The 27,988-nt window shown below is 42.0% G+C and overlaps 3 protein-coding genes across 5 annotated transcripts in view; 1 reads left to right on the top strand and 2 right to left on the bottom strand.

Annotated features, from left to right (window-relative positions):
- The window catches only part of Ift172 (intraflagellar transport 172), a 37,521-nt gene extending 36,802 nt beyond the window's left edge, over positions 1 to 719 (top strand). Inside the window, exon 49 of one of the 2 annotated variants that reach the window (XM_026392624.2) lies at positions 697 to 719. The gene's annotated coding sequence lies outside the window, so the exon portion shown is untranslated. The remainder of the gene's footprint in view (positions 1 to 696) is intronic. The other variant, XM_026392773.2, reaches the window with a different exon arrangement.
- Positions 24 to 1,526, bottom strand: Krtcap3 (keratinocyte associated protein 3). Its single transcript, XM_077791840.1, has 7 exons — positions 1,499 to 1,526; positions 1,196 to 1,380; positions 1,039 to 1,098; positions 675 to 881; positions 430 to 564; positions 211 to 323; positions 24 to 87 (listed from the first exon to the last, which is right to left on the bottom strand). Exons 1-6 carry the CDS (start codon positions 1,524 to 1,526, stop codon positions 216 to 218), a joined length of 723 nt encoding a protein of 240 aa, XP_077647966.1. The 3' UTR covers positions 24 to 87; positions 211 to 215.
- Positions 1,527 to 1,721: 195 nt separating this feature from the next.
- Nrbp1 (nuclear receptor binding protein 1) lies at positions 1,722 to 12,135 on the bottom strand. 2 transcript variants are annotated; one of them, XM_026396449.2, is made up of 19 exons: positions 12,014 to 12,135; positions 8,640 to 8,869; positions 8,342 to 8,464; positions 8,062 to 8,163; positions 7,578 to 7,667; positions 7,383 to 7,423; positions 6,927 to 7,021; positions 6,426 to 6,449; positions 5,341 to 5,424; positions 5,092 to 5,150; positions 4,833 to 4,931; positions 3,659 to 3,791; positions 3,415 to 3,520; positions 3,220 to 3,270; positions 2,988 to 3,123; positions 2,753 to 2,806; positions 2,596 to 2,659; positions 2,350 to 2,405; positions 1,722 to 2,263 (listed from the first exon to the last, which is right to left on the bottom strand). In XM_026396449.2, the coding sequence occupies exons 2-19, from the start codon at positions 8,847 to 8,849 to the stop codon at positions 2,159 to 2,161; spliced, it is 1,632 nt and encodes a 543-aa protein (XP_026252234.1). In that variant the 5' UTR covers positions 8,850 to 8,869; positions 12,014 to 12,135; the 3' UTR covers positions 1,722 to 2,158. The 2 variants fall into 2 exon arrangements, with proteins under 2 accessions (XP_026252234.1, XP_026252313.1); XM_026396528.2 differs by lacking the exon at positions 6,426 to 6,449 and having other exon boundaries at positions 12,014 to 12,131.
- Positions 12,136 to 27,988: the final 15,853 nt, after the last annotated feature.

The following is a 27,988-nucleotide window of genomic DNA, read 5'->3' as shown; positions in this document are numbered from 1 at the left end:
TTATTACAATTATCGATACCATCCTGGTGTCAGGGCCCCGTATTTAGTGGAAAACACTTGTGGACTGAGCCTTGGAACATCACCTGCCTGATAAAGGAAGAACCAATCCAGGTCAGAGAGAGGAGCAGCACAGTAAAGAACTAGCCCTGGTCCCAAGAACACTTCCGTGTCCCCTTTCTAACCCAGACCCCCACTCTCAGGGCCCTTTACCTGTCCTAAACCCAGGTTTTCTGTGACTCCTGGAGTTCTTGATGTTGATCTAGTAGCTGCACATTTTCCTGCTGTTTACATTTAGGAGGTTCAAGCTCTGTCAGTTCCTCTAGCTGCAGGAGAGGGTGGAGTTTGTACCATGGCCCTGAATGATACATCAACTCCTTTGTAACACAGACTGGCTGTATTGAATGAACCCTTCCGGTTTCTCTTCCTTACCTGCCCCTGAAACCCTTCCTTCCTGCAGGGCCCAATTCCACGCAGGGTGAGTGCTGCCACACAGCAGTAACCAGATAGAGCAGCCTCAGCTGCAGACATGAGCAGAGAAGGGATCCAGAGAGCCAAGGCTGTATCCTAAAAGCAAAAAGCAAGGATGAGGGCTAAAAGGGAATGTGACATAAGCCGCAAATGAGGAAATTAAAAGGGCAAGACCAAGGCTTTGTGAATGGCAAGAAAGCACTCACATAGATTCTTGTGGGGTCAAAGGGGCAGTCTGTGTGACCAGACCCCTGGTCCAGTGGGATGGAAGGATCCAGCAGTCCTGGATGGCAGTCAGCAATAAGTCTACGACCACCATTGGCCACAGTGAGTGACACAGCAAGGAGAAGGCCCATGGAGCAGGCAGCAGACAAGAGCAAGTTCACTAGAGCCAGGGCCAGCAGGGCCCAGTGCTGGCAGAGCAGAAGATTAATAATGGTGAGCAGCCTAGGCCTAGCAAAGTCTGCCAATAACTAGACAGTTTTCTATTTGAGGCTCCTTCTTCACATTGAAAAAGCTGAGACAGTTCCTCCGCCCTACCCCTCTCAAGCTCCAGAAGTCCCCTCTCACCAGTGGTGAACGAACAAGGTTCTTGGATGCCAAGAGAGCCACAAGTCCCACGGAAACACTCTGCGGAAAATACCAAGCCTTTGGCCCACTGGCGCTCTGCACGTCGCTCCCTCCCCGCCCCCCACCCCGTCACGACCCCCCCCCCCAAGGCTCTCACCAGCAGCCCTGAACCCACAGAGATGACATTGGCGGTGGTGTACTCCGGTGTGACAGCGCCACGGGGGTTGGCCACGTGCCTCAGGACAGTGCCGTGCAGCACGGCCCCCAGCAGCAAGTTCACGTGGCCCACCAGGATCAGCGCTAGGCCCACGCGCATCAGCCGCCGGGGCCCGCGGGCTGCATCTGTAAAGCGGGGGAGGGCAGACCTGAACCCGGAGGGACAGGTGGCACGTAGGGCCAGCTATCGCCTGTAATGACAGGCTGAGGGGTCTCGGGGACGGAGGGGAGGGGCGGAAGTTACCAAACACGCAGAGGCGGTAGCACTTCATCCTGTGGGTCGCGTAGCCGCCCGGCGGCTCTACCTGGGTCTGGCTCCGCCCCACCAACCGTGAGTTCAGCCCCGCCCCCCACCTGAGGCCCAGCCTCCACAGCCCTAAGGCAGCTCTACCTGGGCCCCGCCCCAATGGGCGGCTGCACAATCTGCTGCACTGTCCCTGGGAGGCGCAAACACACGACAGTTTTAGCAAAAAGTAGACTTTATTACAGCAGCAACTGAGGCGAATCGAATGGCCCCCCAGGGCCACCACTGCAGCACCACCTTTCTCTCCCGCCCATCCGCCCCAGCGGGATTGTAGAACTCGGCTCCCCCAGTGCCCATGGGCCTCCGGTCCCACACAGGCTGGGCGGAGCCGCCAGGTCAGCTACTAGCCCCCAGCTAGAAGGCGGCTGCTGAGAAGGCCCAGGCCCATGTCTGTGCAAAACAAGTAAACAAAGTGCAGAGGGGAGGAAGAAAGGGGGAGGAGAGCACGATGCTCAGAACCAGGGAGCCCTCAAAGCCCTCCTGAATGATAAAGGACTGAAGGGGCTTCACAGGGTAATACTGACTGGGGGGAGGGGCAGGAGGGCTGCAGCATGTCCAGGGACAGCCACAGCTCAGATAAGGGCCTGGCCCGAGTGAGCTCTAAGAGGAGACGGTGACAGCGGCTGAGTTGATGGTGTTGTTCCTGGCAAAATTGAACTTGTTCAGGGTTTCCTCCAGCAGAGAAGTCAGTCGGCTCTGGTCAGCCTGGGAAGAGGAGCTCAGTGAGGTGGGCTGAGATGAGAGAAGGCAGGGAGACAGCCAGGGTAGAGGAAGGCAGGCAGGAACCTCACCTCACTAATGAAGCCCAGCTGCACCAGCTCAGCTGCCAACTCTGGGATGTTCTCATCTGACAAAGAAACAGGAGGGCTGAGTATAGTAGGAAGGGACACAGAGCTCTTCAAATTTTAGGGGCTAAGACAGTTATTCTGTGGGAGCAATATTTTACTGACTTGTCATCTTCCCACCCCTGAATATGTCCCTTAAAGATAAAACTCACAGGCCCTCCCTCCATCCTTCAAGCAAAAGGAGAGACTCACTTGGCATCAGATCACAGCTCAGATGCCGGTTCAGTTTGTCCTCCAGCTTCAGCAGAAGTGTTAACTAGAGAACAAGACCAATAAATAAATAAATAAGGCTCCTCTTCCTCCACCCTTTGCCCACCCAGTCCTGTGCAGTCCTGGCCTTGAGCCTTACGTGGTGTTTGACTCCCTCTTCCACTGATTCAATGTTGCACTGCATCAGCACCACCTAGGACACAAGACAGGACAATTACTGGAATAGAAAGCAGTCACACCTGGAAGCCTTCATAGGCCACACGACATGATGACCAGAGGACAGAAACACACACTTTTTCTCTAATAGGTAAGGCTTATTTGAGCTGCCTCTTCCCCAGTGACCATGGACACATTCACACCTACATAGCCCCCACCTTGCGGGTTTCCACCTCGGCTGGCTCAGGTGTTGGAGTCTTAACAGAGGGGGGAACTACAGGTGATGTCACCTCCTCCTGCTGTGGCTGCTGGGGCCTAGGCAGCCCAAAGGCTGTCAGAGGGTAGATCCCATTCCTGGAAGGAGGTAAAGACAGGTTACATGGGGCTCTGGAGTGCCTTAGGACACCTGCCCCTGCTTCCTTAAGGAAGCCTGCCTCACTCTTCCCTTACCTGACATCTTCAAGGAATTTGTCTAATTCCAGAGCTGGTGACTGGGAATACCTAAAGAAGAAAAGAAAGATAATGAAAGTAAGGGAACAAGCAAAACAGCAGACTCAACCTTTCCCTGAGAACGAGCATTTTACAGATCCTCAGAGTGGTAGTGACCCATTTGTCCCTTTTAGACCCTCTCAGTTGGTTACTCACAAAGTTTGAACTGCTTCTCTTCCTGGACCTGCAGGGATTTCAGCCAGTACAGCACTGGTATCCATGTTTTTGGTGATCTCCTCCAGAGCGTTCTCTGGGATCATGTCTGGAGGGCATGATGGAGTAGAATGTTATAAATAGTGGAATGGAAGCACAGGGCCAAAGAATCTCTTTGGAAATAGAAGAAAGAGAGCATGCCAGTGAGAGCTGGAAGAAAATTCCTAGTAGGGTCAAGGGGACTCACGTTGGTGACCCACAATGCAATGGGCAGCAAGGAGTTTGAGTGAGGGCACTTCAAATAGTGCTGGGTGGAAGAGAAGTTCTCTGGCTGTTGGTCTGCATGCAGGCTCAGACTGCAGGCACTTCTGAATGAACTCCTAAAAAAGAGATAAGAACTGGAGCAGGCATTTGGCAAGCAGCCTACCGAGTTCATGTTTAAAGCTCTCATTACACTTAGAACAAGGCTTTGCACACACTAGGTGTTCAGCACTTGTGGAGAGAACACTGACAAATGTACTTGAAAGGGGTTTGAAAATATAAGATAGTATATCAAAAGATATCATTCACTGTCTTTCTGGTCTTAATTATTTTTTATTCTCGAACCACAATCTTTTAAATATTTTTCAACTTTTCCCTTCCCAAATTTTACCCATTGTGGTAAAATTCACTTTATTTCCCAGGCCTAGTATCACAATTTTTTGTCTACTACAATCACTGAAATCCACTGGATTTCCCATGCTTTCTTTAACCATGCTAATCCTTTTTTACCTCCTGGAGGTCCCATGACATATAACCTTTCTTACTTTCAGTCTTAAAGGCAATAAGGTCTGATATCTCATTTTTCACTTGAATATTCTACCACAATGTGAACTAACTTATTTCACACTGCACTCAAGACTTCTAGTTTTTCTTCTTTTCTTTCCTGTTCCCCGTTATACTTATCTCTAATGAGTTACAAACTAGTCTTGTTTGGACTTTCTTGTCCAGCTTCTACTTATTATAGTCAGTCTATCTACCGATTCATAGTCCTTAGGTCCTTTCAATAAGTCATTATTTCCAGGAATCTTCTAACTAAAACTATATAAATATGAAATCCCCAAATGACTGATTTGATTAATTTAAAGTGATTATTTTGCTTTCAAATATCAAGAGAATTTAGCAACTGTGTACAGTAACCATCAAATTAGTTTACCTCCATTTAGACACTCTTCAATTAACATAAAATTTTTAACCCCAATATTACCATCTTAAGCTCTAACCCGTTGTATATATACAAAAACAAGGTAGACACCTCTTAGGGAAATTTACATTTTTGTCTTTTTCTGCTTTATGTTTTCCTGCTCAAAGAGTCTAAGTGAAGAAAAATATGAAGACACCTGAAAGTCAGTTAAGAAGGCAGCAATCCTGAAGAGCCTTACCCTCTGTAATGAGTCTTCTAGAAGCTGGATGGCACTGCTGATGGCTTCTTGTGGCACATATGAGGACTCTCCATTGCCCTGAATCTCCAGCACTGCCATCTGCAGTGAGGAGGAATCCAAAGGAAAAGGAGAGACCTAAGAACCCCAGTGCTCCCACAGTCACTCCCTCAAGATCAGCATCTTCCTTGTCCTCTATTTCCCTCTTCTGTCTTATAATTTCACCATTTCTTTTTGCCCCCCTCCCTCTTTAGTTCCTCACCTCCAGTGCACACATGCCAAAGGAATAGATGTCCACTGCTGTTGTAACATTAGTGACTTCTAGGAAAACAGAAAGGACTTAGTGAAACAGAGGACTGAGGACAAGCAGTGGCAGATAGGCCTTTAAAACATAATTGTATGCTAGTAAAGTAGACTATATAAGTTTTGGTTGTATTACCACTGTACTTCAGGTTATAAGGTGCAAAACACCAGGGCATGAGGACAGGACAGAGAAGCCAGGATGCCTCACCTCCATACTCCGGTGCAAAGAAGTGTAGATTCTTCTGCTCTTCCCGACAAGTCTTCACATGATTGTTGATAGTGTCAGGAGCCACTGGGAGTATGGAAGATACCCATAATCTGACCACCATCAACAAAGCATAGTCTCACTCCAGAGAGAGAGAGAGGCCCCCAAAAGCCAAATTTTTTTTGAAGTCTCCTTTCTAACCCTTAGCAGACACAAACCTATCCCCTTTCTCATCCTGAACTACAGACCATACATGGACTCTACCTACCTCCCCCTTTTTCAGGCCCACTGCTTCATATCTGAGGACCCAAACTCAGGAACAACAAAGGATTCAGATAACATTAACAGACACTAGTTTTGGGCTAGTCAAGAAGCAATATATCTAAGGGAAATTTTTCACTTGTGACCTGTTCATCTTCCCATAGTCCCAAATTTATCTAATCTCCGATTACCATGAAAATATTCAGTTTTATTTCTTTCATCCACCTTTCAATTTAACATAAAACAAAAGGCAGCCCTTCCTAATCTGAGAGGATTGGAGACCTTAGGAACTTGGATAAAAATGGTGAAGAAGCAATAAATATAACTGAGGAGGCTAGCCTCCTTCTTACCCACCTTTGCCAGAAACTCAAGAATAACTCAGAATTAAATCAATACCCTTGAATCAGTTTTACTTTGAGTCCACCAAAACTTTTTAGACCCCTGTTCTACTCTCTTTCTCAACGCTGCCTGCTACAGGGCTGCACGAGGAACCAGGGCCAGGCCTTATTTGGACTCACTCCAATCATAACAATGATTACAAGTCACAGAGAATCTGGGAGCACAGCATGATTTGGGGAACCAGCCTGATGATGAGGGGGAATATGAATCTAGGAGTAAGTGTCCAGCCAGGCAGAATCCACAGGAAACAAGCAGGTTATGGAGGGGCAAGCAGGTAGAAGGCTGGCAGGGCAGAAGCTAAGCAAGCAAAATTAGGCAGGGGAGATAGGGGACCAGGCCTTGCTCCCACGACTGCATGCACTGGGCAGCCGCACAGGGAGCAAAGGGAGCACAAACAGAGCCCCAAGTGGGGCAGAGGGAGCTCTCACCATTAGCAAAAATCCTATGAAAGACTGTTGGGAACAGAGCAGCCCGTAAGCGGGAGGGAGGAAAACAGAGAAAAGTTGTGAGCGATGGAGCAGCCAAGCCCCAGACAAATGGATACATAAACACAACACACGGAAATGTACACTGCACACAAATACACAGCAAATGAAAGCACTCACAGCAGGCACAGCCCGGAACCTCCTCTGGTTGGGTCTGGGCCCAGGGGCTCAAATCAGATCTCACATCCACTTCTTGCCTTTTCCCAACCTCCTATCAATATTTCTGTATTAACCCCAATCTTCCTCCAAAAAAGGTACAAAATTATATACTCTATCCCATCTCCACTAATTAGCTGTTCTCTATGTAGTATCTCTAGCAAGATCCTATCTATTATCACCAGCCCACACCTCAGAATTTTGCTGTTCTCTCCCATTCTTTTCATCTTACCCCCTAGTTCCCAAATTCCCGAGGCTCCCCTGCCCAGAACCTCTCCCTCCCCTCACCAGAGCCAATCTTGATGAGTCCGTTGTGCTGGATGAAGATGGTGTCACAGGTCAGGTTCCCATGGATGATGGGGGGGTCACAGGAATGCAGGTAGCTGTGGGGGCACTGGGCTGTTAGAGGGGCCACTGGGAAATTAAGGGCAAGGGGAACCCAAGGGTTAAGAGAAGCAAGGGTCAGGTTTCCTGCTGACCACCATAAAGATAATCCCCAAACTCTGAATCTGGATTATGCCTGATGATTTAAATAGATGTATAAGCATTAAGAGAAAGAGGCAGGAGACAGTGTTGCAGTTAGGACAATAAGAGAAACCCTTTACAAAACTTGTAGGGGGCCTAATCTTGACAGTACATCAGTCAAAGTGGGGAAAGGCAGAATAGAACATCAGAGTAGTACCCTACAATCTGGAGGAACTACATTAGGAAATATGGGAAAGAAACTAAGCAAATATTACTTACCTTAGAGCAGAAAGGATCTGTGTGCACCAGCGTTTCCAAGCCTGGAAGAGAATTTGGTTGAAAGGTCAGCAATAACTCCCTCTCTTAACCCTCCCACCAGTCTTTCCATCTTTCCATAACCTCCATAATCAGATTTATAATTAATACAATCTTTTAAAATCCCAACCAGCCTAAAACTTGGCCCTCCCTTCATACTTTTTCATTCATAGTCTTGTGGTTCTTTTTGGTCTTCTTCAGAAATTGCTTAAGACTCCCAGATGACATGTATTCAGTGATAAAAATGACCTGGGGAAGAAAAGCACTCATTATAAGGCTTTACAGTAGAAATGATCTCTTACCTGAAAATATTTACACGGATATATATTAAATTTGTAATTTTTTCCCAACTTTCTCTCCTTTTGTTCTTAGCATTGTTTCTTTAGTTAGATTGATTAGCACCATGAAAACTACTCAGCAATAAAACCTATGGGATAAAGGAAGCAAAAATTCACTCTTTTTGCTCCATCTATATCCAGATAACAGGCATGGGTGGCAGCTGAAGCTCTACTCTCACCACCACAGCAGCTGATTCCAGTTGTTTCAAAACTACTCAGTTTCGATCACTGAGCATAAAAAGAACAATAAATGTAGCTAGAATCTTGCAGTTAAACTCAGGAAATACCAGGAAAAAAATTCTTACCCTGGCCTTGTTCTCTTTAATGTCAGCCCAATACTTGTGAAATTTAACAATGTTGAGATGTTCCAACTGAATCAGATTATCAAATACGGCACGGACCTTTTCCTGGAACAAGGGAGACAATGGGATAATGGAGCTCACAAATCACTGTAATAATTCTAAAAAGCCAGTTCCCATTCCTCCCCAGAAATGGTCTAACCCCAACATGCTCTCCTCATAGCCAGCTGCCTGACATCTATTCCTCTTTAGAACCATTCAGTGGCTTCCTTTCACCATCACCTACCTCCTGCAGCTTGTAGTTCTTGCGCTCAGAGAACTGTACCTCATTCCACACAACCTCCACACCCTCCTCTGTATCCATGGCCAGGTATGCACTGTCGATACCTGGCACATTCCGCTGATTTACCTGAGAAGCAATTCAAATAGAAATCCAAGTTACTCCATGACTTCTCTATTTTAATACTCCATATGATCCTCCCCTAATCCCCAAACTGTTAAAGTTTGATCTCCCCTTTGAGACTACTCCACCAGTCCTTATTCTCTTAGAATTTACAATCCCAAGAGTAACATTATCATCGTACCTCTTCTCTTCTTTTCTGCCAGCGCCCGCAGGGTGACTCTTCCAAGATCTCAGATTCATCTTCACTTTCTTCTTCTTCCTCTGGGGATGCAGCTGAAGTTGTGGAAGTCACAGGAGGCGAAACTGATGTCAGGCCAGGAGCTGAAGATGAGGATTCTACTTTTGGGTCCGAGCCACTGCTGAGTACTGTCTGGGACTCCCCCTCCGACATGCTGGAACAAACACTCAGGCCTGCATTGGTTGGTTGAGGACAAAGGGAGAAGGCAGAGAAGGTCAAGACAGATCTACAAGGTGGGCATGGTGGTGCAAGCCTGTAATTCCAGTGACTTGGGAGCTGAAGCAGGAAGACCACGAATTCAAACTCAGCCTCAGCAACCTAGCAAGGCCCTAAGCAACTCAGTTGAGACCCTCAGCAACTCAGCAAGGCCCTGTCTCTAATTAAAAAAAAAAAAAAGGGCTGGGGATGTGTCTTGTTGGTTAAGTGCTCCTGGGTTCAATCCTTGGTACCAAAGAAACAAAAAGATGGATCTACATTTAATAACCTTAATAATCTCATCTGCAGGATCAAAGAAATATAAAACAAGTAATTCCCCTTGTCTCCTTTAAATCCAAAATCAGAATTACTCCTATCTAAACATTGAAAAATTAACTACTCTAACTCCAGTCTACAGAAAGGGAGCTATCTTAGTTGAAGATGACTCACTCAAGAGTGACAAACACAAGACTTATGGCAGCATAACCCCACTTAGTAAGGTCCAAAAGAACAGCAGAATCAGATGTTCCATTCTTTCTCAGCAAATATTCATCCAACAGGCTTCCCATTGAATCCCCATATATCCCTATTTGCCCTGTGCTCAAGAACCAGGATACATAGGTGATATTCAGAACAGATGATTCCAGACTCCAAAATGTTCTACAGAACCATCCTTAAGGCTAAACCTGTACCACCCCCAGCCAACATATCCAACTGAAACCCTTAGCTGATTTAGACAGCTGAATTAACCTTGGCATCCACTATCCAAACCCTCCTATACACAGAACAAGCCTGCTGGCTCATGGTGAGACTACCTTTAGGCCAGGTGACTTAATCCCTGATGACCTCACCAGGGCAGTGGTGACTGAATCCCTGATGACCTGACCTTCCCTATGATGTGAGAGTATGGCAAATGGGTATTGGTTAGCAACATTTTAAAAAATTATTCAACAAATGTTTAGTAAGCACTTAGTGTGGATCACACACTGGGCAGGTGCTTTAGATACAACAGTGAACAAAATAAATGAGATATCCACAGTTATGAAGCCACAGATTCAAGGCAGATCTAAGACTTTAAACTTCTAGTTTTCATTTCATTCACATTGCTCAAAGGTTCTGAAGTGTCCATTCTCTGGGCACTGGATCTAACATAGGTATTTCTTTTGGGAACAAAAAACTCAAGACAGGGCTGGGGTTGTGGCTCATGTGAGGCACTGGGTTCAATCCTCAGCACCACCAATAAAATAAAATGTATTGTGTCCATCTACAACTAAAAGTAATAAAAATTTAAAAAGCTCAAGACCTAACTTTTATAGGAAAAAGTGTTATACAATATAACATTTCTTCAGGGGTATAGTACTTGAAGGAAAAAGATAATGTCATTTACCCATGCAAAAAGTCACAGGACAATCACTGAATATTATTCTTCACCTCTAAGAACAAGGCTGTTGAATCTGTGGGCTTAAGGGATTGCTGTTCTGTATGAAAGTAATATCCTGGAAAGTACATCTGCACCTCAAAGTCATTTCAGAATGCCAGAAGCCTCCAATCGACATCAATCTTTTAGGGCTGGGATTGTGGCTAGGTGGTAGAGTGCTCACCTAGCATGCATGAGACACTGAGTTCGATCCTCAGCACCACATAAATACAAAATAAAGATAAAATGATTCTCACTTCTGTCCATCTCTCCCCCAAGGTACAAGGAAGTTTAACACAAGTCAGGAGACTTGTATTCTAGCGAATACCAAGGAGCAAAAAAGCACTACAGAAAAAAACAATCTGACAAGAGATTCTTATATTAATTTCTAGGTTCTTGCCTATCCTAGAGAGATTCAACTCTGTCAGCCTAGAAAGCTACTATAGTATCTGTTGTTTTAGTAATCAACTAGAAAAGTTGGGCTAGAGATCGTTTTTCTTCTTCCCCAGAAAATAAGAAAACAGTAAGAACATCTGTATCAGTTACTTCCTAAAGCAGCTGAATGTGTCTATCTTTTAGTAAAATTACTAGATTACAATAGGAGATACTAATGGAATTTCAATACAGAAAGGCTGTAGCCCATGGGATCTGAAGAAACTTCTGGACCCAGGGCACAGACAACTAATCCACTTGGGTTTCACCAGAGGAGAAACCAAACCGTCATCAAAGAAATAGATGCCCCAGGAATGTGCTTGTCTCCTTCCTCCCAGTCTTGCCCCTATAAGGAACACGAGGGCAGAGCCCAAGATCCTTCAGTGCCCCTCCTATTGATAAAGAAACCTTTGCAACACTGGGGGTTCTGCTCAGGGGTATCTAGAGGCTCAGTAAGATCACAGGCGGATTGGATCGCAAGGCTCTCCTGGTCGCCTTCAGCCACCCTGAGGCACACGGTTCGTTCACTTCGCTCAGCGTTGGCAGTCCTGCAAAGTTGTTCCCGGGGCCTATCATTACTAGACTGCAAGCTCTCTGTACGTCAACTTCTCCAACGCCCTCAGTCACAGACCTCAGTCCTCACCCTGAGCAGACTGCAGAAAACCTCTGAGGCCCGCAGAACCGTCCGGTCGGAAATAAAGCAAGGGTGGAAGATGGCCCTCAGAATTTCACACTCCAACAGGTCGCCCCGCCAGGGTCAGGAAGCGCGCGGCGGCCGGGGAGGGAGTCCTGCCTGGAGGGCGGGGGCGCGCGCAGCGGCCACCTCATCAAAGGCCAGCCCCGCACCGCCGTCAGGCCGCAGGCCACGCCCCCGCGCCATCGGCGCGCCGCCCCGCGAGCAGGCCAGGCCGGGACTCCGCGCTTCCTTCCGCAGGCCGCGGGGACGCGACTGCCGCCCCCGCCCCCGCCCCCGCCGCCGGCCCCGCCTCTCGCAGCCGGAGTTCCAAGCGAACGCTGGGGTCTCCCGACCCGCGCCCGCAGAATTCTGGGCCGCCGCCTCCGCCGCCGGCGCCACACCAGGGAGGCCGGGCGGGCAGACGAGCGGGCGGGCAGCGACAGCGGGGCCGAGGTCGCTCAGGAGGATCGGGCCCAGCCGGGCCTGGCTGCCGAATGAGCAAGGCCGCCTGCAGCACGGCCGTCCTGAGGCTCGGGGTCGACCCCTCTGTCCTCTCGCGAGCCCCTCCCTCCCGGGCCTCATTCCCCGGGCGCTCACCTCCCGACTCCGCGCCCGCAGTCTGCGCTTCTGCTCCAGCTCGGGTTCCGCGGCCCAGGATCACAGCAACTCCCTCACAGCTGCGCTCCGCAGCGCAACCGAACTGCGGGCCCCGCCCTCGCGGCGTCCGGACCAACAGATGGGCGGTGCCGCACCGCCGCCAGGTTTCCATTGGACAGGGCGGTGGGGGGCGGTGCCCCAGACGGTCGCTCGAAGGTTGATCTTCAGCCGGGTCTCCTCCCCTTGCGCCGCTCCCGCAGAAGCCTCGCCGAGGTTTCGGTGTTTTCGGTTCCTACCGAAGCTTGTTTCGCTGTCCACCCCTCCGCCCAGTCCAGGTGCCCCCCAGTGATTGTGCTGGAGTAGGGGAAGGCCTTCTTCCTCTTGAAGGCGCCATGACAGTTCTAATCTCACGAATAGACAAAAGGATCAAAAGATATAGCTTTCATTGGAGGGAAGAGCCCACCCACTTTCACTATTTGGGGACAGTGCAACTGGACACCAGTTCTTCAGGAAGCTTTAAAAAAAATCACAACGGGGAGGGGGGATAGTAGGGGATAGGAAAGGTAGCAGAATACAACAATTACTAATTGGGCATTATGTAAAATTGTGGATGTGTAACCAACGTGATTCTGCAATCTGCATTTGGGGTAAAATTGGGAGTTCATAACCCATTTCAATCTAATGTATGAAATATGATATGTCAAGAGCTTTGTAATGTTGTGAACAACCAATAAAAATTTAAAAAAGAAAAAAAAATCACAACGTTGAAAATTGATAGTTAACTCTGCATAACACTATTTGCCAAAACTTTGCAAGAGGTTCTCACAGATGTTATCTCATTTGGTCCTCACAAGAATGAACTCATTGAAGTTATCTTTGAAATTATTTATTGATAGTTGACAAATGCAAAAGAAGAAGAAGAAGAATCAGAGGCCTTATGGTATTTAAGAAATTAAATTGATAAATGTAGCCTGGGGTGGTACCCCACGCCCTATTCGGGAGGCGGAGGCAAGAAGACCGCAAATTGGAGGCCAGCCTTGGCAATTTAGGAGACCCTGTCTCAAAAAGGGCTAGGGATGTGGCTCAGTGGTAGAGTGCCACTAATTTCAATCCCTGATACGGAGGGTGGAGAATAAACCTAGAATACGAAACAGATTTATCAAAGTCTTCCTTGAAAAGCTATTTGGAAAGAATTTAGATTAGCTGCGCGAAAATGGAATGAAAAGATGATAGATTCTGCGTGAGTCATTAATCTGTGAAAACTAAACGCAGAGCCTGAGGAATGGAAGTTGGTTCTGCCATTAGAAATGTATTATGAAGGGAGGAGGATGAATCAATCATCCGAACTCGGGAATGTCATAATCACTAAATTTCACGTCCTTAAAGAGAATCTCTAATGGTACTTCACCGGGAGAAAGGAAATCTGGCAAACACTCAATTTCTCTCTTCTTCACCTCAAAGTATTTATTTTAAAAATTAATCTTTCCTGGGCTGTGGCTGTGGCTCAGTGGTGGAGCACTTTCCTGACATGCGTGAAGCGTTGGGTTCCATCCTCAACACCACACAAAAATAAAATGAAGGTATTGGTGTCCACCTACAACTAAAGTAAATTATAATAATAATCTTTCCTCCTTCTTTTACCTTTGAGAGGACTCAAAACGTCTATTTATAAATATAATGAAAGTTATGGACCTTCTTTTGCATTTTTTCCCCAGAAAGATCAGAAACATGACGTTATAAACAAAATGGACATGTGGCCATTTGTATCAATAAGGGCATTAACAGCTCAAGAAATCTCATCAATAGAAAACCTGAATATATTTTCGAACATTACAGAATTTCAAGTTTGTCTTAAATCTATTATGTTAAAATTCTGCATTCAAGCCAGGCATGGTGGCACACACTTGTAATCCCAGCGACTCTGGAGGCTGACACAGGACGATTCCAAATTCCAGGTCAACCTCAGCAATTTAGTCAGACCCTGTCTCAAAATGAAAAAAAAAAAAAAAGGATTGGGGACATAACTTAGTAGTAAAGTGCTCCTGGGTTGAAGCCCCACTGCCAAAAAAAAAAAAAAAAAAAAGAAAGAAAGAAAAAAATTCTACATTCATGCATTAGAGAGTGATGTCTTGTAGCAAAGGGCCCCCAGTGGACCAGTTCAGGCACCTGAAGTTCAAGGGACATATTCTTCATTTCCCTCAAATTCATTATAGGATGATAGCTATGATTAGGGAAGCAAGTTTATAGCTCTCAAAAACAATTCTGTGCTTTCCTGATGTTTTCTTGGCTTTTCTGTTGCCACCGTCTCAACGGAATTCTCTGAGAGTTCATCTCCAGGGTTGAAAGTCTCCACCCTGGAAATCAAGTAAATTCATGTCTTCCAAATCTTGCAGTAAAACTGATATTCCACAAAGATATACCATGGGTATTTTGCTCTTTTGCATCCTCCCTGCATGAATTTCAACTGTGCTATCTCTGATGATAATGGTGTAGTGATGTAGTTCTTGAAGTTAATCTGCCATAACTTTTTCCTGAAACAAGTAGGGCAGACTTGGGAACAGCCAGGACAGCAAGGAACGGGCTTAAAAATGCATTTACCAGCCAGGCACACTTGTAATCCCAGGAACTCTGGAGACTGAGGCAGGAGGATCTCAAGTTCAAAGCCAGCCTCAGCAGATTAGTGAGGCACTTAACAACTCAGTGAGACCCTGTCTCTAAATAAAATATAAAAAAGAGCTGGGGATGTGGTTCAGTGGTTAAGTGCCCCTGGGTTCAGTCCCCAGTACCAAATATATATGTTTCAGTATAATATAATATTTAGAGGGGCTGGGGATGTGGCTCAAGCGGTAGCGTGCTTGCCTGGCTTGCGTGAGGCCCGGGTTCGATCCTCAGCACCACATACCAACAAAGATGTTGTGTCTGCCGAGAACTAAAAAATAAATATTAAAAATTAAAAAAAATTAAAAAATTAGACAGTAGCTTCTGTGAGCTAGGCACTGTTTTAATTGCCTTATGATGTATCAATTCATTTAATCCTCACAAAAATCATATAAATCAATTATTATAGAAAGTGAAATCTTTTGTAATACTAATTCTTCAAAATGATTAAAACTTTGATATATATTTTCTCCATTTCTTTTTCTATGAACATATTAATATATATAATATAAAATGAAAACAAGCTTATATTACATCATCTTTTTCAATTTATATTTTCATCTTTTTTTCAGTGCAATTCAAATACCGCTAAAAAGTATTTCAAGACTTTTACTCTACTAATAAAGTAATCCTTTGCCCATATGTGCCAACATTTAATATTTACTAGTGGATATTGGAGTAATTTACAACATTTATTATTATAAATAAAGCTGCAGTGAAATATTCTGCTACATACATCTTTGCCTGCTTGTGAAAATTATGTTTGTACATTCTTACAAATGGAATTGCTGAGTCAAAAGATAAGAACACATATATATTAGAATGACCAAAATCCAGAACTCTAACACCACCAAAAATTGTGGAGAAGTGGAGCAATAAGAACTCTCATTTATGGTGGTGGGAATGCAAAGTGATAGACACTGAAAGACAGTTTGATGATTTTTTTTATTATTATTTTTTAAATTTTTTATTTGTTCTTTTCACTTATACCTAGTGAAAAGTAGAATGTATTTCGGCATATCATGCATACATGGAGTATAACTTTCCATTTTTGTTATTGTACATAATGTGGAGTTGAACTATGTTCAGTTTGGTGATTTTTTACAAAACCAAATACTCAGGATTTGTGGCACAGGTCAGCAGTAGAGTGTTGCTTAGCACATGCAATACCCTGGGTTCAATTCCCCAGCACCAAATCAAAACCAAAAGTTAAACATACTCTTTATCACATGATCCAGCAATTGTACCCCTTATTATTTACCCAAAAGAGATAAAACTTATGTCCACATCAAAGCTTGTACATGAATGTTTATAGCAACTTTATTCATAATTGCCCAAAGTTAGAAGCAGTGAATATGTTCTTCAGTAGTTGAGTGGAAAAATAAACTATGGTATATCCAGACAATGGAATATACACTGATTTTTTTCAAAATGAGCTATCAAGATATGGAGAAACCCCAATTACAACATATTGCTAAGTGAAAGAAGTCAATCTGAAAAGGCTAAATACTGTGTAATTCCAGTCATGTGACATTCTAGAAGACGCTAAACTATGAAGACATTAAAAAGATCAGTGGTTGCCAAAGATTTGGAGATAGGAGGAGGTATGATATGCAGAACACATTTGAAGGGCAGTTAAAATACTGTGTATGATACCATAACGATGTTATACGCTTATATATTATCCAAACCCATAGAATGTGAAAAAGAGAACCCAAAGGTAAATTGTGGACTTTAAGTATGATGTGTCAATATAGGCTCATCAATTGGAACAAATGTACCCTCTTATAAGGACCATTGGTAATGGTAGAGACTATGGATGTTCAGGGGTAGGGGTAGATGGGGAATCTCTGTATCGTCCTCTCAATTTTGCTGTGAACTTAAAACTGCTCTAAAAAATAACCTAAAAACAAGACAAAATTAAAGAGCTTATACATGCTGACTTGTACTGAGCACCCTGCTTGTTAATGTGTATGTGTATGTGTGTGTGTGTGTGTGTGTGTGTGTGTGTGTGTGTGTGTCTGGAATGTGTGCATTTATCAAATCAATAACAACCAATCAGGACCCCCAATCCCCCATCCAAAATACGTCATCCTGTTTGAAAGTTAATAAGGAAGATAAAAGGAGATATTAAAAGGTCAAAATTAAATCTTCACTTTCTGAGGGGACAGGGTATGAACTAAGAACTTCTTAAATTTGAATAGATATTGCCAAATTGTTCAAAAGGTGTCCAATAACAATGTGAGGGGCTAGGGATGTAGCTCAATGGTAGAGTACTTGCCTACACATGTGTGAGGTCCTGGATTCAATCCTCAGCATCACATTAAAAAAAAAAATAAAGGTATTATGTCCATTTACAACTAAAAAAAAATTTTTTTAAATATAACAATATGTGGGCTGGGGTTGTGGCTAATTATAAGTGAAGTGAAATAACTTTTCATGTTTTTGTTGTGAAACTATATTTCCTCCTTCAGTTCCTTCTTTAAGTTTTTTACATATTTTTATACTGAGTTGATTCCCCTCTGCACTGGCTTATAAGAACTTTTTATATATATTAGGAAAATTCTGTTGTTTTCCTAGTTCCCTACAATGTGAATTTCATCCTATTGATCCTCAAATTTTACTCTAATTTTATTAGATCTACTCCAAAAGATATTTCTCATTCTTTTTTTTTTTTTGCATGTATGTTGTATTGGGAATTGAAATCAGAGGTGCTTTATAGCTGAGCCATATTAGTTCTTTGAATTTTTAATTTTAAGACAGAGTCTTACTAAATTTCAGAAGATGGCCTTGAACTTGCAATCCTCCTGCCTCATTCTCCCAAGTTGCTGGAATTACAGGTGTGCACCACCTTGCCCAGTTCTTTCTCATTCTTTATTCTCCACGATCTTCATAGCTTTGGAACCAGTGAATAGTTCTGACTTAAAACTCTCTCTTCCCTTCGTTTTCATTTTTTTAAAATTTTTTTTTAATATTTATTTTTTAGTTTTCGGCGGACACAACATCTTTGTTTGTATGTGGTGCTGAGGATCAAACCCGAGTCACACGCATGCCAGGCAAGCGCGCTACCACTTGAGCCACATCCCCAGCCCCCTTCCTTTTCATAATGATGATTTATTTCATTTCTCTGTTGACTTTTTATCCTTTTTTTTTTTTTTCCGTGCAGGATCCAACCCAGGGCCTTTTGCATGCAAGGCAAGCACTTTACCAACTGAGTATAGCCCCAGCCCTTGACTTCTCATCCTAAATTTTCTCTTCTATCTTTACCTTCTATTCCTCCTCCTAGTCATCAAGAGGCCCCCCAATTTTTTAAATATTTTTATTTTTTGGCGGACACAACATCTTTGTATGTGGTGCTGAGGATTGAACCTGGGCCGCACGCAAGCCAGGCGAGCACGCTACCGCTTGAGCCACATCCCCAGCCCCTTAGAGACCCAAAATTATATCTGTTGTTCTTTCTTTACAATCCTTTAGAAAATATATCCATTGATGAGTTTCTAATATATCACCTAAATTAAATTTATATTTATCTCCAGTAGTTGCCTATTGACTAAGTTCCAAGATAATATTGAATGTCACTTACATTTTTATTTTTGATTAATGTTTATTAATTCTATATATTAATGGGATTCAGTGTGATATTTCTATACATACATACTGCATGTAATGATCAAATCCAACCTCCCTTGATCCACCTCTCTCCCCCCAACACACAACCTTCCAGCCTCTACTACTCACTATTCCACATTCATGTTGACGTAATTTAGCTTCCACACAAGAGAGAAAACGTGGTATTAGTCTTTCTGTGTCTGTTTTACTTCATTTAAACATAACTTCTACCAGCTTCATCAATTTTGCTGCAAGTGACAGGATTTCATTCTTCTTTATGGCTGAATAATATTCCACTTTGTATATACACCACTTTTTAAATCCTTTTAGAGACAAAGTCTCACTGATTTGCTTAGCGCCTGGATGCTGCTGAGGCTGGCTTTGAACTCAAGATCCTCCTGCCTTAGCCTCCTGAGCAGCTGGGATTATAGGCATGCACAACTGCACCTGGCCCAAGGAACAGTTAATTAAATGAATGTGAAATAGGGGGTGGGGGTATAGCTCAGTAATAGAGGTCTTTCCTAATATTCATAGGGCCCTGGTTTGATCCTCAGTACTGGAGAAAGAAAAAAAGCTGGGGTGAGGGGAAGTGGGTAGTCTCAAGGCACTTTCTTTATTCCTGGATTGTATATGTATGTGAGTGTGTCCGTGAGTGTGTCCGTGTGTGTGTGTGTGTGTGTGTGTGTGTGTGGTGTGTGTTTCTAAGGAGCAAATCTTTTTTTTTTTTTTTTTGGTGGTGCTAGAGATTGAACCCAGGGCCTCATGCATACAAGGCAAGCATTCTAATCACTGAGCTATACTCCCGGCTTTATTGAGATATAATTGACAAAAATGTATGTTGGGCATAGTGGCACACACCTGTAATCCCAGATACTTGGGAGGCTGAGGTGGGAGGATTCCTTGGGACCAGCCTGGGCAATTTATCAAGAACCTGTCTTAAAATAAAATTGAAAAGGTAGAGGACCTGGGGATGTAGCTCAGTGATAGTGTGACCGTGCATTCAATCTCAATTCCAAATATTGATATTTGGGTGTAAAATATGGTGCTTTGATATATGTATACATTGTGGAGTGACTATCACAATCAAGCTATTTAGCATATTCCATCATCTTACATAGTTACGTGTGTGCGTACGCATGCACACACACATATGGACATTTAAGATCTACTCTCAGCAAATTTCAAGTATACACTATCATTATCTATAGTCACTATGTTGTACATTTGACCTCCAAAACTTATTTATTCTGCACAACTGAGTCTTTGTTACACTTTGACCAGTATTTCCCATTTTTTCTCCCCAGTCCCTGACAATCAGTATTCTACTCTCTGCTTTTAGGAGTTTGAGTCTTTTAGAATCCACAAATAAAGGAGATCATCAAAATAGATAGGCTCTTTCTGAGCCTACCTATTTTACTTAACATAATGTCTTCTAAATTTATTTATTTATTTTTAATTTTATTTTTTTTTTAGTTTTCGGTGTACACAACATGTTTATTTGTATGTGGTGCTGAGGATCGAATCCAGGCCACACGCATGCCAGGTGAGGGCGCTATCGCTTGAGCCACATCCCCAGCCCCCTCTATATTATTATGTAACAAGGGACAGAATTTTTTTCTTTTTAAAGACTGTATTAATATTCTATTATCTATACATATATAATTTTATTTTAAAAATATTTTTTAGTTGTAGTTGGACATAATAGCTTTATCTTATTTATTTTTGTATGTGGTGCTGAGGATTGAACCCAGGCCCTCACAGGTGCTAGGCAAGCGCTCTACTACTGAGCCACAATTCCAGCTCCATGTATAATTTTCTTTACCCATGTATCTGCCAATGGACACCTAGGCTGATTACATATCATAGCTATTTCTATATTCTTGGGAGCAAGCTATGGTGAATAATGCTGCAATGAACACAGAAGTGCAGACATTTCTTTGAGATCCAGTGGGATTTCTGGATCATATGGTAGTTCTATTTTTATCTTTATTTTTGGAACCAGGGATTGAACCCAGGGGCACTTTACCTTTTAATTCTTTATTTTAAAACAGGGTCTCACTAGGTTACTTAGGGCTTTGCTAAATTGCTGAGGCTCTTTGTACTTGTGATCAGCCTGCCTCAGCCTCACAAGTTGCTGGGATTACTGGCATGCACTACTGTGCCTGGCTCTATTGTTTAATTTTCTGAGGCTCTCCAAACTGTTTTCCATAATGACTGTTCCAATTTACATTTCCACAGTATTGTACAAGGATTCCTTCTCGCCTTTTGTCTTTTTTGATAACAAATGATCACCTTCTAATAGGTGGAAGGTGATAACTCATTGTGGTTTTGATTTGCAGTTCCTTGATGATTAGTGATGTGGAATTTTTTTTTTTGCATCTACCTATTAGCCATCTGTCTATCTTCTTTTGAGAAATGTCTATTTAGTGAGCTGGGGATGTGGCTCAAGCTGTAGCACGCTCCCCTGGCATACGTGTGACCCGGGTTTGATCCTCACCACCACATACAAAGACGTTGTGTCCGCCGAAAACTAAAAAATAAATATTAAAAAAAAAAAAAGAAATGTCTATTTAGTTCCTTTGCCCATTGTAATTGGGTTATTTGTGTTCTTGCTATTGAATTTAGTTCCTTATGTTTTGGTATTATCAGATGTAAAGTTTTTATCAGTGCAAATATTTTCTCCTATTCCATAAGATTTTTTTTCACTCTGTTATTAGTTTACTTTGTTGTACAGAAGCTTTTTAGTTTGATGCAACCTAATTGTCTTTTTTCCTTGAAACATTTCTATTTCCTCTAATTCTAAGCTTCTCAGGTGACCTGATAGTCTGATCTTCCAAGTTGACTATAGCTTGCATTGTGACACACCAGTTGTACAACTCTGAATTTACAAAAATCTCCCCTCCCCACCACCCCACCCAGTACTGGAGAATGAACCCAGAGGCACTATACCACTAAGCTTTATTGTCCCTTTTTTTTTAATTTTAATTTTTATTTATTTTTTTTAAACAGAGAGAGAGAGAATTTTTTTTTTAATATTTATTTTTTAGTTCTCGGCGGACACAACATCTTTGTATGTGGTGCTGAGGATTGAACCCGGGCCGCTCGAATGCCAGGCGAGCGCGCTACCGCTTGAGCCACATCCCCAGTCCCCCTTTTTTTATTTTGAGAAGTCTTTTTTTTTTTTTTAAGTTGATTGAGGGCCTTGCTAAATTGCTAAACTTGAGATTCTCCTGCCTCAGCTTCCCAAGTCACTGGGATTACAGGTGTACACCACAATACCTGTCTTTTACTGCAAATCATTAAATTAATAATGAGTAAATCTGGTGGTGTGAAAATCACATGCACCAATAAAACCATACAGACTCTTTCAGGGTCTTGGTTTCCATAGATCAGGGTAATTGGAAAAACTGGTTACTTAAGCTTTCTTTTTTTTTAATATTTGTTTTTTTAGTTGTATTTGGACACAATACCTTTATTTTATTCATTTTTATGTGGTGCTGAGGATCGAACCCAGGCCCTTGCAGGTGCCAGGCGAGTACTCTACCCCTGAGCCACAACCCTGGCCCCTAAGATTTTCTTTTTTTTTTTTTTAAAGAATTTTTAATATTTATTTTTTAGTTCTCAGCGGACACAACATCTTTGTTGGTATGTGGTGCTGAGGATCGAACCCGGGTCGCACGCATGCCAGGCGAGCGCGCTACCGCTTGAGCCACATCCCCAGCCCTAAGATTTTCTTTTTTAATATGAGACTCAATAACTATATCTTCATCTAATCATCCCTCAAGGGATATGGTGTGGATCCTTTCTTTCAAAAGAGTATCTTCAAATTGAAAACATGATCAAAATGCTCCTTACTCCAAGCTTGGCATTTATATTCCTATAGGACATCCAACTTAGAGAAACCTAGATCTCTTAATAATTATGAATTATCTAAGGTGCTCCAAAGCATACACATCCCCAAGACCCTCCCTGGATCAAATAATTGTGAATCTCAGGAGTGGGAGTGGGAAGAGACTTGGCTTTCTGTCTACGAATTATTTGATACGGGTAGCCAGATTCTATTAGTTTGAAGGGTCATAACCATCACCTACTCCACCCCGATCCCTGTCTAGGAATGATCCCTTAGGGCACTGCCTCATCTTTTAGGCCTCTCATTAAGTGGGGACTTGTTTAGCTCTATTATGGTAGTCATATCATAATATTTAATAAAGAATTGAGCCAACTTCTTTCTTTTTGACCCAAATTCCAAGATAAACATAAATAGGGTCACTGAAGAGGAAAACAAAATCTCATAAACACATCCCATCTAAATTAAGAATTCACTGAGATGATATGATTTCCCTAATTGTGTTCCATTATGTTAGATTCAAATTCATTTATTATTTTTTTCTGTATTTTATAGGCATAAAGATAATACCTGTCTTGCTTCACAGGAATGTTGTAAGTTTAAAATAATTATCAGGTCATTCCACAGTTTTTTCTGGGCTAAAAATCCTAATGCAGGGCTGGGGATGTGGCTCAAGCGGTAGTGCGCTCGCCTGGCATGCGTGCGGCCCGAGTTCGATCCTCAGTACCACATACAAACAAAGATGTTGTGTCTGCCAAAAACTAAAAAATAACAAAATTCTCTCTCTCTCTCTCTCTCTCTCTCTCTCTCTCTCTCTTAAAAAAAATCCTAATGCAGCCAGGTGCAGTGGCACAGGCCTATAATCCCAGCAATTTAGGAAACTAGAGCAGAAGGATCATAAGTTCAAGGGTCAGCCTTGGCAGTCAAATGATCCTGTCTCAAAATTAAAAATAAAAAGGCCTGGGGATGTAACTCAGTGGTAAAGTGCCCTGGATTCAATCACCAGAACCAAAACCAAAACAAAACAAAACCCAGAATGTAAACCTTTTAATTTGCTTTACATACTTAACTTACCTTTGTTGTAGTAAAAAGACAACTTTCCTAAATCTAAAATGGTTCACTGAAAAAAACAGATTCAGACTTTAAGGGCTTTGGAGTTCACTTTATCATTAGTAGTCTAAGACTCCGTTATTTCACAATTTACAGCTGTCCTGCCAGGCCTGAATCAAAGAGCAAATTTTAATTTTATTAAACAAATATTGATTTAGTTTTGACCATGGAAGGCAGTACAATAACAAACAAATATGACAAAGTTCCTTAAAGAGCTCATATTTATTTGAAAATATATCTGTGTAACTTCTTGACAAATCCAACAACAGATATATGAAGTACAGATAGTCTCCATCTTACACTGGCTCACCTTATATTTTCTTCCAAAGGTACCAAATGACAATACACATTTAGTAAAAAAAATACTTCATGTTTTGAATTTTTATTTTTTCCCAGGGTAGTAATCTGCTGGGCAGTTCAGTGAGCCATGCAATCATGAGAGCAGACAACATGCAGTTTTGGTAAACTGATGTTTGGTAGGTCAGGTGTATTAAGTGCATTTTCTACTTATGAATATTTTCAACTTAAAATTGTTTTATTGGGATGCAATGTCATCATAAGTGGAGGAGCATCTATACATAGATGAATAAAGGATTGATTGACCTCATGGACAAAAAATACCTGGGAAGGTATGTTTTGGGCTGGAAAATAAGCCCCAAAGATATCCATGCCTTCATCATTGAAATTTGTAAATGTTACTTATAGAGATTTGCACATGTTTAAATTAAGACTTTTGAGATCGGGGAGATTATCCTGGATGATCAGAGTTTGCCCTGAATATAATGATAATTTTATTAAACAAATATTGATTTAGTTTTGACCATGGAAGGCAGTATAATAACAAACAAAAGTGTGGTGGCACACTTCTATATTCCCAGAAACTTGGGAGACTGAGACAGGAGGATCCCAGCCTGAGAATTTAGCAAGACTCTGTCTCAAAATAAGAAATAAAAAGGACTGGGAACCGGGCATGGTGGCACATGCCTGTAATCCCAGCAGTTTGGGAGGCTGAGGCAGAAAGATCATGAGTTCAAAGCCAGCCTTGGTCAAAGCAAGTCGCTAAGCAACTCAGTAAGACTCTGTCTCTAAATAAAATACAAAATAGGGCTGGGGATGTGGCTCAGTGGTAGAGCTCCTCTAGGTTTAGTGCTGAGTGGTAAAAAAATAAAATCAATAAATAAAAGTAACAACCAATGTCCATATAAAAGGGAAATTTTGCCTACAGAAAAGAAGAATATGTGACCACTGAAGCAAGAGATTGAAGTGATGCCAGGAAATGCAGGCAGCTCTTGAAGTGGGAAAAAGCAAAGAAAGATTCTTCCCTACAGTCTCCAGAAGAAAACAAAGCTGTAGGTAGCTTCATTTTAGACCAAGTTCATCTATCTGTTCCCCATGTAAATGAATACATCTGTGGGGTTTTTTGTTTGTTTTGTTTTGTTTTGTTTTGTCTGTACCCAAGATTGAACTCAGGGGCACTTGACAAAAGACATTAGTTATTAAATTTTAAAAGTAAGCCTTTAGGACTAATAAAACAAATATACACTGCTATGGTTTAAATGTCCCTATCAAAATTCATGTTGAAATTTAATCCCCATTATGAAATATTAAGAGGTGGCACTAGGTAAGATTATTAAAGGGGCTTAAGTAATGATGCCTCATTATGGGTTATTTTGAGAGTGAATCTGTCTTAAAAATCAATTTGGCTTCCTCTTTTGGATGAGGCCTCTCACCATGTGATGCAATACACCGCCTCAGGATTCAGCATACAATCTGCTCTAGCAAGAAGGTTCTCACCAGATGCAGCTGCTCAACCTTGGACTTTTCAGCCTCCAGAACTGTAAGAAATAAACCTTTTCTTTACAATTCCCAGTCTTGGGTATCCAGTTATAACAATAGAAAATGGACTAAGACACACACTGCAGCACATGAAAGGAATATTTGCTCAACTTCAAGGATAAAAATAAGGTTGTAAACTGGGTGAAGTGGCACAGGCAGGTAATCCTACTGGCTTGAGAGACTGAGGCAGGAGGATTGCAAGTTCAAGGCCAGCCTCTGCATCTTAGTGACACCCTTTCTCAAAAAAAAAAAAAAAAAAAAAAAAAAAAAAAGCTAGGTATGAAGTTTAGTGATAGAGTGTCCCTGGGATCAACCCCTTCTTTCCTTTCTTCCTTCCTTCTTTTCTCCCCTCCCTCCACCATTTCCATTGTGTTGAAAGTGGGAACCCTAACAACCCTAACATAGCCTGACAAACTCACTGTGTTGAGAAGATCAATTCTGGAGTTCAGGTGGCTAAAATTTTCAGGGGAGAATTACCAGAACGGATGGAGCTATACAGAGATAGAACTATGAAGACCCACGGAAGAATCCTTTCAAGATTTTGTGTGAGTACTGAGCTAAACCTACATGTGAGAAAACTACAAAGTCTGGGACAAAAAAGAGTAGGTGGAATACTCTTCCAGAATGCATGAAAGCCAGGGAATAATTTGTGTTCCCATTGGCCAGAAAGCAGAGGCTTCCTAATGCATAGGGCATCAAATGGAGTCCTCAGAAGGGTAGTGCCCATGTAGAAGAGTAAAATTTGTTCTAGTGTGAATCAACCTAACAAATCCTAACAAAACTTAAAACTAAGCCTTAAAAAGATTGTACTGTTTCTGAGCAAAAAGGGAAAATTCACAATATCTGTTATTCAATAAAAAATTACTAGGCAGGGGCTGGGGATGTGGCTTAAACAGTAACTCGCTCGCCTGGCATGTGTGGGGCACTGGGTTCGATCCTCAGCACCCACATAAAAATAAAATAAAGATGTTGCGTTCACTGAAAACTAAAAAATAAATATTAAAAAATTACTATGCAGGAGGCTGGGGTTGTAGCTCAGTGGCAACATTTGCCTTGCATGTGTGAGGCACTGGGTTTGATCCTCAGCACCACATTTAAAAAATAAATAAATAAAATAAAGTTATTGTGTCCATTGACAACTAAAAAGATGTTTTTAAAAAATTAGTAGGCAAGCAAAGAACAGGAAGATATAATACATAATAAGGAGAAAAAAGGAATCAACCCAGAAATTATACAGATGAGAAAATTAACAAAATAAAATTCCAGAAACAACTAAGGGATTAAAAAATGGCTATTACATATTTTTATATTCAAGAAGATAGAGGAAAGCATGAGCATGGTAACAATAAAAAAGGAAGATACAAAAAGACACATATTGAACTTTTAGAGATTAATATATCAAAAATGAAAGGGCTTGGGGAGTAGCTCAATGGTAGAGAACATGCTTAGCATTTGTGAGGCCCTGGGACCCATCTCCATACATGTACACATGCATACACACACGTGTGCACACACACAGAATGAAAGAAAATAACACTTAATGGAATTAACAGAAGATTTGATATTACAGAGTGAAAAATTAGTAAACTCAAAGACATTACAATGAAAACTATCCAAAATGAAACTCACAGAGGTTAAAAAAAAAGTCTGAAAAAAATCATTGGAGTATTAATGCTACAATATCAAGCTTTCTAACCTACATGCAACTATAGTCTCAGAAATAGTGATGAGAAGGTCATAAATATAGTTGAAGAAATAGTAGTCAAAAACTTTAAAATTGGAGGGGTTGAGGGTGTAACTGAGTGACCGAGTATATACTTAACATGCACTAGGTCCTGGGTTCAACCCTAAGCACACACACACAAAATAGAAATTTTAAATTTTAAATCTGAGAAACACACAGTTTCAGGGATCTCAATGCACCTCAAACAGAAGAAACAAAGAAGGAAACCACATTGAGGCACATAATAAGGAAATTGCTGAAAACAATAAGAGATTAAGAGAAAAATCTTTCAGTGCCCAGCATGGGGGATGGGGTGAGGGTGGGAGTGAGGGGAGTGGGGGGAGTGAGGGGGGTGGGGAGATAGATATCAAGAGACATTGGGATCTTGAGGGGAGGAAGAACTATTATTAGGAAGGGAAGATGATGTACGGTTAAAGAAATAACTGTGAATATAGAGATTAATGAAAAGATTTTAACAAATATTGATTGAAAAGGGAGAACTAGGGCTGGGGCTGAGGCTCAGTAGTAGAGCGCTCACCTGGCAAGTCCGAGACCCTGGGTTCAATCCTCCGCACCACATAAAAATAAATAAGTGAGAGTATATTTTAAAAAATGAGTTCTTTAAGAGGAGTTGGTGAAGTAACATGCTCATCATATGATCTACATAATTCCACTCTGGCTATGCACCTAAAACAATGGAAAGCAGGGATTCAAGCAGATATTTGTATCCCATTGTTCACAAAAGTGTTATTTACAATAGCCAAAAGGTAGACATATCCCAAATGGCCATCAAAAAATTAATGGATAAACAAAATGTGTCATACATAAAATATATAAACAAGGGGTAGGTAATGGAGCAGTTGAGGAATGAAAGTGACCAATTTATGCTACATGCATGTATGAATACATCACAATGACTCCCTCTTTCATGTATAACTGTAATGCACCAATTAAAAAAAAAAAACACTAAATAATAGAAGAAAGACCAGTAGAACAGAGGAAGGGGGTCAGGAGGGTTGAGGGAAGGGAAAGGGGAGGTACTGGGGATTGAAAATGAGCAAACTATGCTATATGCATTTATGATTATGTCAAAATGAACCCCACTATTATGTACAAACTGTAAAACACCAATAAAAACAAAAAAAAGAAAAAAAGAAAAAATTAGTGCACACATGTGTGTATTTGTAGGGGA

Source organism: Urocitellus parryii, chromosome 12 (assembly GCF_045843805.1).
Source record: "Urocitellus parryii isolate mUroPar1 chromosome 12, mUroPar1.hap1, whole genome shotgun sequence".
Taxonomy (NCBI): Eukaryota; Metazoa; Chordata; class Mammalia; order Rodentia; family Sciuridae; genus Urocitellus; species Urocitellus parryii.
Note: the sequence above shows the minus strand (reverse complement) of the source record. Positions and strands in the feature narration are given on the sequence as shown.

Coding starts and splice junctions, on each gene's coding strand:
- Nrbp1 (XM_026396449.2), bottom strand. CDS start 8,849: ATGTCGGAGGGGGAGTCCCAGACAGTACTCAGCAGTGGCTCGGACCCA. Junction 4,932..5,091: donor TTGGCATGTGTGCACTGGAG/GTGAGGAACTAA, acceptor TCCTCACTGCAG/ATGGCAGTGCTGGAGATTCA. Junction 3,792..4,832: donor TAGAAGACTCATTACAGAGG/GTAAGGCTCTTC, acceptor TCTCTTTTTTAG/GAGTTCATTCAGAAGTGCCT.
- Krtcap3 (XM_077791840.1), bottom strand. CDS start 1,526: ATGAAGTGCTACCGCCTCTGCGTGTTTG. Junction 1,381..1,498: donor CTACCGCCTCTGCGTGTTTG/GTAACTTCCGCC, acceptor CCCGCTTTACAG/ATGCAGCCCGCGGGCCCCGG. Junction 324..429: donor AGGAAGGGTTTCAGGGGCAG/GTAAGGAAGAGA, acceptor CCTCTCCTGCAG/CTAGAGGAACTGACAGAGCT.